The sequence below is a fragment of the Chelonia mydas genome, chromosome 5 (assembly GCF_015237465.2).
Source record: "Chelonia mydas isolate rCheMyd1 chromosome 5, rCheMyd1.pri.v2, whole genome shotgun sequence".
Classification (NCBI taxonomy): domain Eukaryota; kingdom Metazoa; phylum Chordata; order Testudines; family Cheloniidae; genus Chelonia; species Chelonia mydas.
The window spans coordinates 118305998-118319219 of NC_051245.2; the positions used below are offsets into that span (position 1 = coordinate 118305998).

At 43.9% G+C, this 13222-nt stretch overlaps 1 protein-coding gene across 3 annotated transcripts in view; it reads right to left on the reverse strand.

Moving 5' to 3' along the window:
- Positions 1–13222, reverse strand: part of PTBP3 (polypyrimidine tract binding protein 3) — a 125466-nt gene that overhangs the window by 37453 nt on the left and 74791 nt on the right. For all 3 annotated transcript variants that reach the window (XM_037902137.2, XM_037902138.2, XM_037902139.2), the window contains 2 exons: positions 5531–5695; positions 2082–2192 (listed from right to left, as the gene is read on the reverse strand). In XM_037902137.2, coding sequence (XP_037758065.2) covers positions 2082–2192; positions 5531–5695 — 276 coding nt within the window. The remainder of the gene's footprint in view (positions 1–2081; positions 2193–5530; positions 5696–13222) is intronic.

Genomic DNA, 13222 nt, shown 5'->3' on the forward strand with positions numbered 1-13222 from the left:
CCCTTAAGCTCATGAGGTTTTCGACTTCCTGAGTGAGGAGTTGTTCATGAGAAGGGTCCCTGAAGAGGGACGGGGAAGGGAGATGGAAGGGTTAGTCGGCTACAAACTGCAGGGTATAGCCCAATGAGACTGTGTTGAGCACCAGCAGTCCGAAGTGATATGGGACCAGGCTGGCTGGAAAGGGTGGAGGTGTTTGAGGAAGACGGGGAGTGGATCCAGTGCAGTGACTGGGGCATCGTCCTTAAGCGTACCCTCAAAATGATTGTTTCTGGCTGCCTTGATCACTGAAAGGACCGGGCTGAGCAGGTGGATGAGACGATGACTGGTGGAGTTGCTTAAAACCCGTCTTTTTGTAGGAGCCAGAACGAGGGGTTCCCTAAAACCTCGATGATGGTGGAGGTGCAACGGTTTCCTGGCCTGCTGAGGATTATGAAGGCCTAAGGAGCAGAGGGTGGCACCGGAGTCTTTAAGGCCATGGATCCTAGCATTAGTTAGTTCCCTCAAACTGGAGGTCCTGGAGGGTGGATCGCATCTCCTGGGACAGCCCAGAGGTCTGTAACCAGGAGTTATGCCTCATGGCTATTGCAGAGGTAAGCACCCTGGACGCTGAGTCTGTGGTGTCCCAGGCCATCTGGAGGACACCCCGGGCTACTGCCACGCCCTCATCTATGAGAGTGGCGAACTCCTGCGCCTGATCCTGTGCGAGGCTCTCTTTCAACTTGCCGACGGATTTCCACACGTTGAAATTGTACCTGCCAAGTAGGGCCTGATGGTTAGAGACCCTAAACTGGAGGCTCGCGGTGGAATAAATCTTTCTGCCAAACAAGTCTAGTCTCTTGGAGTCTATATTTTTTGGGGGTGCCACTTGCCTGGCCCTGCCTGGCCCTTTCGTTGACAGCAGATACGACCAAGGACCCTGCATAAGGGTACGTGTAAAGGTATTAAAACACCTTGGTGGGGGCATAGTACTTCTTTTCCAACTTCTTGGATGTGGGCGGAATGGAAGAGGAGGTCTGCCACATCGACTTGGCGATCTTCAGGACCCCTGGGTGAACGAGCAATGCAACCCACGCTGGGGCAGAGGAGGGAATGGCACTGAAGAGGTCATCAGGTTCCTCAGCTAGCTCCTTGACCTCCAAGTTCAGGTTGGCCACCACCCTTTTAAGGAGGGCTTGGTGCTCTCGAAGTCGGGGGTGGGGGGGTGGGGGGAGAGAAATTGACAGATTTTGGAATCAGCTGGCAGTATATGGACTGGGGATTAGTTATAAAAAATTTTAAAATATTCAAGTAATTGTAAATTATTTCTTTTTGTATCAAAAAAATGAATGCAGGTCTTTGACACTCATTGTTAGGTTGCAGGTGCCTGTCAAACTGATGAAATATTGGGGAAGGCAATCCACAAGTTCTTCACCTAGGATGCCAGATTAATTAATTAATTAATTATTAAAGCATTGTCACAGGCCCCCTCAAAAAACCTGTGCTTGAACCACATGCAGTTTATTAGCTGGTCATTTTTGCCTGTATTATATTCTACTAAAAGGAATTAAGAGCCAGATTTACAGGTCTTTGAGCCAACATTTATAAAGAACACAAAATTTCACTGAAATTATTTATTTTTGCAGAAGAGCAGTACTGATTTGTAATTACAAGGACGATGGGTTTTAAAGGTTTTTGGAAAAAAATATATACCTACAGTACACAGATATTTGTCTTCCTTTTTGAACCTGAGATAGCAAGTGAAAAGTTTAAATTCCCCCACCACCAGCATCTCTTTCCTGTAAGTAGAAGGAATACTAGCAGTGTACTAGCCTTAACCTGTGACCAGGTACACAGGTGGACTTATTCAAGACCACTAATGCATAATTAGTAGTAAAAGTACTAAAGTTCAGCAAATCATTCTCTATAACGTAATTACAAAACCCCAAAGCTACTTTGAGCAGCAAGAGAATTTAAATATTACTAGAGTGTCAAGAAACCCTAACACTTGTGCAGCTCCTAGCAAAACCATGTACATGTAAAGAATGTTTTTGTAATTTATTTTATGTTTACTAAATAGGTCAGATGTATATCTTTATGCTTACCATTTTGGCATAATGTGCATTCATTGGATCAGCATACTGAAGCAAGGCCTGAAACTGATTGTTCTTTGTGAAGGTGATAATCTTCAAGACAGTTCCAAACTTGGAGAAAATCTAAAAAATAAATCAAGAAATAAATAATTTGGACTTTTAAAACTGTATCTGTACACTTTTAAAGCTACAGTACACAATTTTAGCTCTTGAGATACTGTTTTTCAGGAATAATTTTATATTAGAAATGAACAAAATAATTCTCAGTTCTATCAGAATCCATGTTTTGGAGGCAAGTTCATAATATTTTCTACTAGCCACTAACTTCCTCCATGTCCGGCAAAAAAAAATAAAAAAATAAAAAGGTAATTCTCTCCAAGAGCAAGAGTCACTGTCTCTCAAGTTACATGCCACAGAACTTGCTCAGAACTGGCATAAAAAGAGAGGGCCTTTGTTCTAGACCTCCAGAGATGCTGGAATACATTGGAGTAATGGTTTGAGAAGTGGGGTTTCACAAAGCAGTTGAGAGCAGGGATTCACCAGCTGTCTTTGAGGATGATGGAATGGACTGCACCCTCAGCAAGTTCGCATATCACACTAAGTTGGGGGGAGAGGCAGATATGCTGGAGGGTAGGGATAGGGTCCAGAGCGACCTAGACAAATTGGAGGATTGGGCCAAAAGAAATTTGATGAGGTTCAACAAGGACAAGTGCAGAGTTCTGCACTTAGGAAGGAAGAATCCCATGCACCGCTACAGGCTGGGGACCGACTGGCTAAGCAGCAATTCTGCAGAAAACAACCTGGGGATTACAGTGGATAAGAAGCTGGATATAAGTCAGCAGTGTGCCCTTGTTGACAAGAAGGCTAACGGACATATTGGACAGCATTAGTAGGAGCGCTGCCAGCAGATTGAGGGAAGCTATTATTCCCCTCTATTTGGCACTAGTGAGGCCACATTTGGAGTACTGCGTCCAGTTTTGGGCCCCCCACTACAGAAAGGATGTGGACAAACTGGAGAGAGTCCAGCGGAGGGCAACAAAAATAATCAGGGGGCTGGGGCACAAGACTTATGAAGAGAGGCTGAGGAACTGGGATTGTTTAGTCTGCAGAAGAGAAGAATGAGGGGGGATTTGATAGCAGCCTTCAACTCATGAAGGGGGGTTCCAAAGAGGATGGAGCTAGGCTGTTCTCAGTGGTGGCAGATGACAGAACAAGGAGCAATGGTCTCAAGTTGCAGTGGGGGAGGTCTCAGTTGGATATTAGGAAACACTTTCACTAGGAGGGTGATAACGCACTGGAATGGGTTACTTAGGGAGGTGGTAGAATCTCCATCCTTAAAAACCTCTAAGGCCTGGCTTGACAAAGCCCTGGCTTGGATGATTTAGTTGCGGTTGGTCCTGCTTTGAGCATGGGGTTGGACTAGATGACCTCCCAAGGTCTCTTCCAACCCTAAATTCCTACGATTCTATGACAGCTCGAAGTACTAGGTACAAAGCTGGATGAATCCTACAGGTTCAGTAACTGAAGATCTCTTCTAAACAGCTCATGTATCCACAACAGCTCATGTTTTATTTTTGAAACCACAAAAATCATTGTCCATGAGATTTGAAGCTCAAAATGCTATATAATTTTTCATTTGCTAAGAGTAATCACTGTGTTCAAGACGATATCCCTGCCTCTGATAGCTTACATAGAAGACACAGAAAGACAGAAGATCCACTATAAGACTCAGTAAAAGGAGAAATTGAACACAAGCTCCCCCCCCTCCACTTCACTCTTTAATTTGTTGTCTCTTGTCTTATACTTATGTTGTAAGCTCCTTGGGACAGGGACCATCTTTTTGTTCTGTTTGTACAGAGCTTAGTGTAATGGGGTCCTGGTTGCTGACTGGTGCTTCTCAGTGCTACAGTAACAAAAAAAATAAAATAAAAAAGGATCTGAAGAAGAATGTAGGGAGCACACTGGAATTGGAGAATATCCATGCATACGACACTGAATGCGAGACAGCAGAAAGAGGAGTGGAAGAAGGAAAGGGAATGTTGTTGGAAGAACATGAACAGCAAGGAGGAATGCAACAAAACACTAGATCCAAGTGTGAGCAGAGTTATGCAGGGCCTTCATGGAATATCAGGGTTGGAAGGGACCTTAGGAGGTCATCTAGTCCAACCCCCTGACTGCCCGAGCCAGTTAGCCCCTGAGACAGCAGCAGCAGTTTGGGTGTGTGGGAGGGGCTCAGGCCAAGGGAAAGGGGGCTGTGGAGTGCTGCGGGTGCTTAACTTGGGAGGGGGGGGACGACTCCCCAGCTCCCACTGGCATGGCACCCCAGCAGCTCCTAAGCAGCAGAAGGTCTCTGCGCTGCCTGCAGCCCTGGCCCTGCAGCTCCCATTGGCTGCAGTTCCCTGCCAATGGGAGCTGCAGCAGCTGGTGCTTGTGGCAGGAGAAGTGCAGCCCCTGCCCCGGCTGCCTAGAAGCTGCAATGACACAGAACCGGGTAGGAAGCCCCTGCCAGCCCTGCCAAACCCTCCCCCCGCCACTCCTCCAGTACCAGCAGGGGTCACGGGCCACCTCCTCCAGCGCACACACTGCCCCTGGACATACACACCCCCAAGCACCCACAGCCCCCCGCCCAAGTTTTAGTCAGGGTGGGAATTTTTAGTACAAGTCATGGACAGGTCACGGACTGTGAATTTTTGTTTAGGGCCCATGGCCTGTCCGTGACTTTTACTAAAAATACTTGTGACTAACACGTAGCCTTATCTATGACTGATAACCCTAACTACTTGCCTAGTTTTTAGGCATCCCAAGCTTATGGTTCCTACACTACAGTGATCATCTTTCTGGTAAAGGACAGAACAGCAATCTCTATTACAGTCTTTTCATCATGCATCTTAAAATTAATCAGGGGGTTGCTGGTGATAAAGCACTTCCCCTTGCCCAGGAGCTAAGTATACAGTCTCTAGAACACACACTTCCTTCAAATCCATATAAATTAGGTTATTTATAGGTAAATATTACAACTAAAATAAAATTATGTCAGTCTGACCGTCCAAAAAATGATAATGAAACAGAATATTTACATAACAAATTCTTAGGAGCAACTGTATGCCCAGGAATGAGCTACCAAAAAAATTGGCAGAAAAGGTAACAATAAAGCATGACAGTTTTGATGTTTCTTCCTCAACATGCTGTTTAAAAGTCCTTACTCAAAGAAGCAGGAGGATCAAAAGAAGGCATGGAAGAGTGAGTGTCACTAGTAAGAACAAAGAATACATTTGTCATTTTGAATTAAATCCACTCAAACATGGTACTACAATAATTGACTACAGTTCATCTTGAAGTGGCAATCCTCACACACATTGAACATCCGAAGTACAATTTCTAGACAAAGAGGTACTGGATTTACACTAGCATTATAGATAGTATTTAATAACCATTTGTTTCCTCTCCCCACACCTCGTTACCTGATACAGCACTTCCAAAGTGACAGGGTAGAAAAGGTTTTCAACAATAATTCGGAGAACAGAACTTTGACCTGGAAGGAGTCCACCCTCAGTAGCAGGAGCGCCTGTAAGAGCTAGGGCTCCAGACTGCACAGCATTCACTGCTTGCAATGCAGCTTGGGTTCTCTGAGAAAGAGGAGGAAGACAAGAGTTAACTTACATAAACAATTATCATGCAAATAAAATATGTAAAAATGTTGTTTATCAGTTTAAGTTATACAGACTTATATTGTACTTATATTTAGAAAATATTCACACAAGACTCCAATGGATAACTTTAGGTAAGGAGTACAGTCAAGTTATTTGGAGGAAGAATTCCGTACAGTACTTGCACACACAATATGCAGCAACAAAAAAAATGGCAGACTACCTTCAATATTCATCGTGTTCCTCACTTTATTTATGACAATGCGTTGGACTAATAAAGCCTCATTTTTACAACTCTATTTTTAAATGAGCTGAAAGCCCCAAAGACCTAGGATGAGACTTTCAACACACAACAGAAGCCAAGCTGTGTTGGTCCTGTTCCAACAAGCCAATAGTGCACTGGACTGGGACTCACTGCACTGCCACCAACCTGCTGTATCACCAACTCATTTCACCCCTCTGCCTTAGTTCCACTATCTGTAAAATGGTAATAAGATACCTACCTTCCTTTGTAAAGCTATTTGAGATCTATGGATGAGAAGCATTATATAAAAGCTTATTATGATACTACTGTGTTACCACTACCATGTAGACCTAATAAAGGACAGAACTGGTCTACTGTTGAGCAGTGGGACTCCCCTGGTCCATTTTACTATAATGGTGCATTTTGCAAAAATCATGCATCACACGAACACATCTAAAACTGTATAAGATTATGCATTTTGATTGTTAATTAAAATGCTTACTTGATGTGGTGTTTGCTTTTCTCTTTACTAACTTCACACATATGGAGAGGAAGTCAGTCTTCTGAAGACAGAACTGTTAGCCAGATTGCTGTAGGTTTGATTAGGAACACGAGTTCTATTTATCCACAATCACGTGTACTTTGGATATACCTGGCCTCAGCCTGCTATTCTGTACCCTTTCACATTCCTGAGGTATGCTGCAACTCACTCTCCGAAGCAACCTTAAGTAAACTGCAAGCCAGTGGACCAACTCACCAGCCAGTGCATCAAAACCATTTCCAACAGAGTCAGGATTTCAATCCCTATTCTTCAGGAATCGAGTTTTATTCTTCAAAAAGTTCAAACTATAAATCATGCCCTTTCTCCTGACCTGGGGTCTCCTACAGGAGTGTATCTACTCCCTCTTGGCTCCCCAGGTCACCTGCTTTTTTACTCCCTTTTGCTGAAGCCTTCCTCCACCATACTGACTTCCAGCCTTCTCAGCCTGCTCCCTGCAGGGTTGCATACTCAGGCTATCTACCTGGAAGCTAAGGAGAGCCCCACTGCTTCCTAATCTCATTTTGCTCTTTATATCCCACCAGGCCTCCTCTCAGCTTTCTACCATGTGACTTCTAGCACTTATTCCTCTCACCTGGAAAGGTGAGCTAATCCCAGCACAGGGTGAAGCTGAGCCCCAATTCCCCCAAAAGACTCATCCTGGGACAATGATACTATGAACTGTGAATGCAGGCATAAGCGGAACTAGTTACTCCAAACCCCTCTACCAGATCCTCTACATTGAGATTCAAAGGCAAGAGATAAGAAACATGAGTTCAGGAAAATTAAATGGCAAAAAGGTTCATTAATGCAGAGTTAAAGATGCCCAGTTATAGCGTGGGCCCTTCCAGAACAGCAAGTTTGGCAAAATTCAAACTTCTGAAAACCAGGAAATACAGAATTAAGGTAAATGTCCACACAATTTTAATAATCTTAAAAGCTGGGAACAGCTACTGGGAATTATCTGCATGTACTCCAGCTGCATTCTCGGTGTTAGGTGAGCATATTAAATGGTGGAGGAATAAGCTGGAACAGCTTGGAAGAGCTGTGATTGTGATATGAAGAGATATGGGAATTTGTCTAAAGCACATTACGGAGCTGTGACTGTGCTATGAAGAAATCTGGGTCTGAGTCCCCCCATGTTGGTTGTCAAAGGAAAGAGGTGCATCTGTACCTACAGGTGCATTTCAACACAGAACTGGGTATGTTGTGTCATAGTAGGACACTGGGGTCTTCTTGCCATGGGTACTGTCAGTACTGAGGTGGGATATGAAAGCAGTCTGTGGATTTAATAGTGATATGGGAAAGGAGAGGTTACCTACGTCATACAGTAATTGGAGTTCAAGATGTTTGTCCCTGTGGGCACTTCACTTCAGGTGCACATGTACCCCATGCACCTTTGATTGCAGAATTTTGGCAGCAGTGCCTGTTTGGCCTGTGCATGTGTTCTAGGCATCCTCATACCCCATACCGAGAAGATATAGAGCCATGTGGATGAACCACCCCTCAGTTCCTTCTCCTCCACAAACTCTCACAAGACAAGACTCCGAAGCAGTGGGGATGGAGGTTAGATAGTGGAGCAGCACCCATAGGGTCAAATATCTCAAAGAACTCCCGTTACTATACAAGATAAGCAACCTCTCCTTTTTCACACAACATCCCTTTGGGTGTGCCACTTCAGGTGACTCCCAAGCAGTATTTCCTGAAGAAAGCAGAAGCTTTGGAGAAGATTCTAAGACTGATGTCAGAACTCTAGTGCTGTGAAGCACATCTGCTCTAGAGGCATACACTGAAGTATAATGTTTGGAGACAGTATGAATGGAAGCCTAAATGGCAGCTCTGCAAATTTCTGCAACTGGTACATGTTTTTAAACAGTGCCATGAAAGTAGCTTGAGATCTGAAAGAATCTGAAGTTGGGGCTGTTCCAGATCCTCGACCGAAAACATCAAAATTGATGATCAGTAAAGGAAGGCTGGGTAGTAGCGATCAATACAGAAGATGGATTACTTTTCCGATACCTAGATCTCTTCTTGGGTGGCTCAGTAGACCAATGGAAGGTACGGAATTAGACTGGGCAGGATCTCTGAGCCATCTGTGACCCGCTAAACTCTTTTGTGCACGTGTGCAGATCCCAAGTGAGCAGTTTGAACCTTGAACCCTTGAGGGTGTGGCAAGGACTAATCAGTAGACTCATTGAAGAGCTTACGTATGTCAAAAGGAAGGTCCTCTACAGTGGTTTGAACACACACCCCCACGGGGGGGGGGGGGGGGGCAGGAGGGGAAGAGGAGAGAGGAGAGGGAACCCTCACATTTGTAGCCACGACCCTTGATGCATGACAATCACTGTAGAAACAGAGCAGACTGCAATATCAGCCACATCCAGCGAGGCCTGTAACAAGGTCCTTGTTGGGAGCTGAACCTTAGTGATGATCGCCTTCCACCGGTTGGTTCTTGATGTTGCAAGTGGAGAGAGAGTCAATAAATTACATTTGCTGTAGTTGATGTGATTACACTTCACCATTAAAGCTTGGCCTGGAAAGTGGAAAATCCCCAAATAGGGGAACAAAGAAGCGAGGTGTTAATATTGAGTCTTAAAAGCCACAGATCTTGAGAGGCTCAGGGAGAACTCAAAATTTAACAGCCACTTTTACTGCTCCCACACACAAGCTTGGGCAGAAGAGAGAGAGGGGCATGCTTTCATAGAAAAGGGTCTTTTGAACTGCAGGACCAGCTGAGAAAGTAACTAAAGTAAAGTGTAATTGGTCTGTGTGTCCCTGAAGAAGAGAACTGCAAACCTAGAGCTCTCAAAAGGTCTGAATGTTGGGAAAGGGTGTGCTTAAAGTACTGGGGGGTCTCCACTAATCCTGGTAGGCCTAGAGAGCAGCTGTCTGTCAGGTCCCATTTCTGTGAAGGATAACAAGAAAGCCTGTGCCTAGAAAGCACGCCAAGGAAAGAGAGAGTACTGCAACCGACTCAGACCAAAGGAAGCTTAAGAGCACACAGTTTAAAGTGCCCCAGTGTGGTGGTCACAAACATAGCAGCCTGGTGACTCTCCAGCAGAGGGAGCTTTACCAAGGCTATATGACAGTTACAGGCAGTGAAGAGAGAATCTGAACTAAAATGCCTAGACCTACATCCCTGAACAGGTTAAAAACCAATACAAATGCAAAATGAGATGGTATTGACAAGAGGTGAGAAGAAGAGAATAAACTAAGTGTCTTATCCACCACACTGAAGTGAGTTCATTTTCATCTCATCTCCTAATTCTGTTGTAAATATTACCGCCATCTGACCAGGCATTATATATTTGCTACAGAAAAAGGGTGGAATTGGGACAGAGAGACTCTGTCCATAAAACAAAACGTGGTCCATAAAAAACTGTGCCAAAGAAGCAATCCCCAGTATGACAATGAGAGAACCACTGTTGTAAATGAAAATTTTTAATTCTGATACTGAACTGTAAGTGACAGGTTTCAGAGTGGTAGCCGTGTTAGTCTGCATCAGCAAAAACAGTGAGGAGTCCTTGTGGCATCTTAGAGACTAACAAATTTATTCGGGCATAAGCTTTCGTGGGCTAAAACCCACTTCATCAGATGCATGGAGTGGAAAATACAGAAAACAGTATAAATACTACAGCACGTGAAAAGATGGGAGTTGCCTTACCAAGTAGGGGTCAGTGCTAATGAGGCTAACTCAATTAAGGTGGAAGTGGCCTATTCTCAACAGTTCACAAGAAGAGAGGAGGAGGAAAATTATTTGTGTAGTGCTAATGAGGCCAATGCAATCAAGGTGGATGCTAAATTTCCAACAGTTGACAAGAAGGTGTGAGTATCAGCAGAAGGGAAAATTACTTTTTGTAGTGACCCGTCCACTCCCAGTCTTTATTCAGGCCTAATTTGATGGTGTCCAGTTTGCAAATTAATTCCAGTTCTGCAGTTTCTCGTTGGAGTCTGTTTTTGAAGTTTTTTTTGTTGAAGAATCGCCACTTTTATGTCTGCTATTGAGTGTCCAGGAAGATTGAAGTGTTCTCCTACTGGTTTTTGAATGTTACAATTCTTGATGTCTGATTTGTGTCCATTTATTCTTTTGCATAGAGACTGTCTGATTTGGCCAATGTACATGGCAGAGGGGCATTGCCAATGTGATATGTGCCAGCAATGCCCCTCTTGCAGAATTGTATTTCATGCTGTAAATTGCTAGACAACCCCAATATACTAGACAGGCAAATGATCTCAAGGCATGCCTTGGCGATTAAGGGAGCTGGAGGACACAGGCAAAGGTGGAACCTTCTCCCTTTGTGAGGTTTAATGTGTGCGAGAGCATCAGTCCCTGAAAGTCTCCAGAATGCTTCTCTGCCACCATATGAGCACAAAGGTCCCAGAAATAAAGATACTAATCCCTAATACTGATCTGAAAGTCCATCATCGAGATGATTAAGCTGGTAGTCAGAGGGAGGCTCAGAGAGAAGATGAGTCTCCTAACTGGCCTATCCCTTACCATGTTCCAGAGCAGAAATCTATTCTCCAGTCACATTGCCAAACATCTAATGAAGTCTCTAGAAACCTCCCTCCTGGAGAAATATTTTGTCCTCCTTTCCCCCCAAAAGCTGCTGTATCACAGGTTCTTCCAAAATGAACATGAGAAAATTAGAGGGGAGTTTTTATCTAGTCATCTTTCCAGGTTTTTAAACAGAGTTGCTACCTGATCTACAGACACCAGTTTGGTGGTGAAGTTCATGACACACATTAACGTACCAAATACAGAAAGCTGCATGGGAGCATTTACATGGGATTGATTTGACCCCTTCATTCTAAATTGACTCACTATGATAGCCTATCCAGGCAAGTGGAAAGAGGAGACAGGAATCTGAAAGGCCATACTACATTCTTTCAAAGAGCAGTCAGAGTTTATCTGGTCTTTATGTAAAAAGATAAGTTCAAGGTGAATGAATGTCTTGGCAAGAGACTCTATTCCTATCTCTACACTGGGGAGCTTCATGAGATCCTTTGAAAAAATGCTAGAGTTAAAGAATTGTTCACTGAGGAGCTGTAAAAGAAGAGAACAGAAGCAGCCTGCCCTGAAATATTTCAAGGGTTCCCACGTACAGTTTACTCCTCCTTTTCTCAGACTGGGAAAAACTAGCACACAATTAGCTGATAGAGCTAGTCATCGCCTTTTCTGCTGGCTCCTCTATATAAGCAGGGTAAACTGCTGTTACAGCAGCCTCTTACACTATCCAACTCAGAATGAGAAACCACTGCAGAATTTGTCAGCCCCATAGTAAACCATTAACCTACCTTCTAACAGTGGCCAGTGTCAGATGTTTAAGAGAGAATGAACTGAACAGGGAAATTTCAAGTGATCCAGCCATTGATGAACCTATCTTCCACGAACTTATCTAATTCTTTTTTGAACCCAGTTCTACTTTTCGCCTTCACAACATCCCATGACAACGAATTCCACAGGTTGACTGTGTGTTGTGTGAAGTACTTCCTTTTGTTTGTTTTAAACCTGCTGCCTATTAATTTCATCAAGTGACCCCTAGTTCTTGTGTTACATGAAGGGGGTAAATAAAATTTCCCTATTCACTTTCTCCATCCCATCCATGATTTTATAGACCTCTATCATATCTTCCCTTAGTCGTCTCTTTTCCAAGCTGAATAAACCCAGTCTTTTTAATCTTTCCTCATATGGAAGCTGTTCTATACCCTAATCATTTTTGTTGGCCTTCTCTGTACCTTTTCTAATTCTAACAAACCTTTTTTGAGATGGGGTGACCAGAACTCCATACCGTCTTCAAGGTGTGGGAACATCGCGGATTTATATAGTAGCATTATATTTTCTATTTTATTATCTCTTTCCTAATGGTTCCTAACTTTATCATCTTTTTTTGACTACTGCTGCACACTGAGTGGATGTTTTCAGGGAACTATCCACAAAGACTCCAAGCAGCTCATTTAGACCCCATAATTTTGTATATATAGTTGGGATCACTTTTTCCAATGTACACTCCTTTGCACTTAACACTGAATTTCATCTGCCATTTTGTTGCCAGTCATCCAGCTTAATTAGATCTCTTTGTAACTTTTCAAAGTCAGCTCTGGACTTAATGTTTGAGTAATTTTGTATCATCTGCAAATTTTGCCACCTCACTGAACATCTCTTTTTCCAAATAATTTATGAATATGATGAACAGCACTGGTCTCAGTACAGCTCCTTGGGGGACCCTGCTACTTAACTCTCTTGATTGTGAACACTGACCATTTATTCCTATGTTTTGTTTCCTATCTTTTACACAGTTACTGATTCAGGAGAGGACCTTCCCTCTTATCCCATGATTGCTTAGTTTGCTTAAAAGCCTTTGGTGAGGGACCCTGTCAAAGGATTTCTGAAAGTCCAAGTTCACTATACCCATTAGATTACTCTTGTTACTCCTGAAAGAATTCTGCACCCCTGCAGGGAAGCAGAATTCATATGGCCTGCATATTTCTGTGCCCCCCACACAGAAAAAAAACAAAAGAAATCTGCGTGGAGGGACATGCGTCTCTTCCCTGGCAGCACGTCTGTTCCAGCCTGTCTGGAGCAGCCTCAAAGACGCAAATCACTGGGTGTGTGCGTTGGGGGGCGGGGGGGAACGGGGACTGGGCCTGAGTGCCTGCGGGGAAGACGTCAGGGCGTGGGGCCGGCCAACAAGCGAGAGAGAATCCTTCCCTCTCGCTTCAC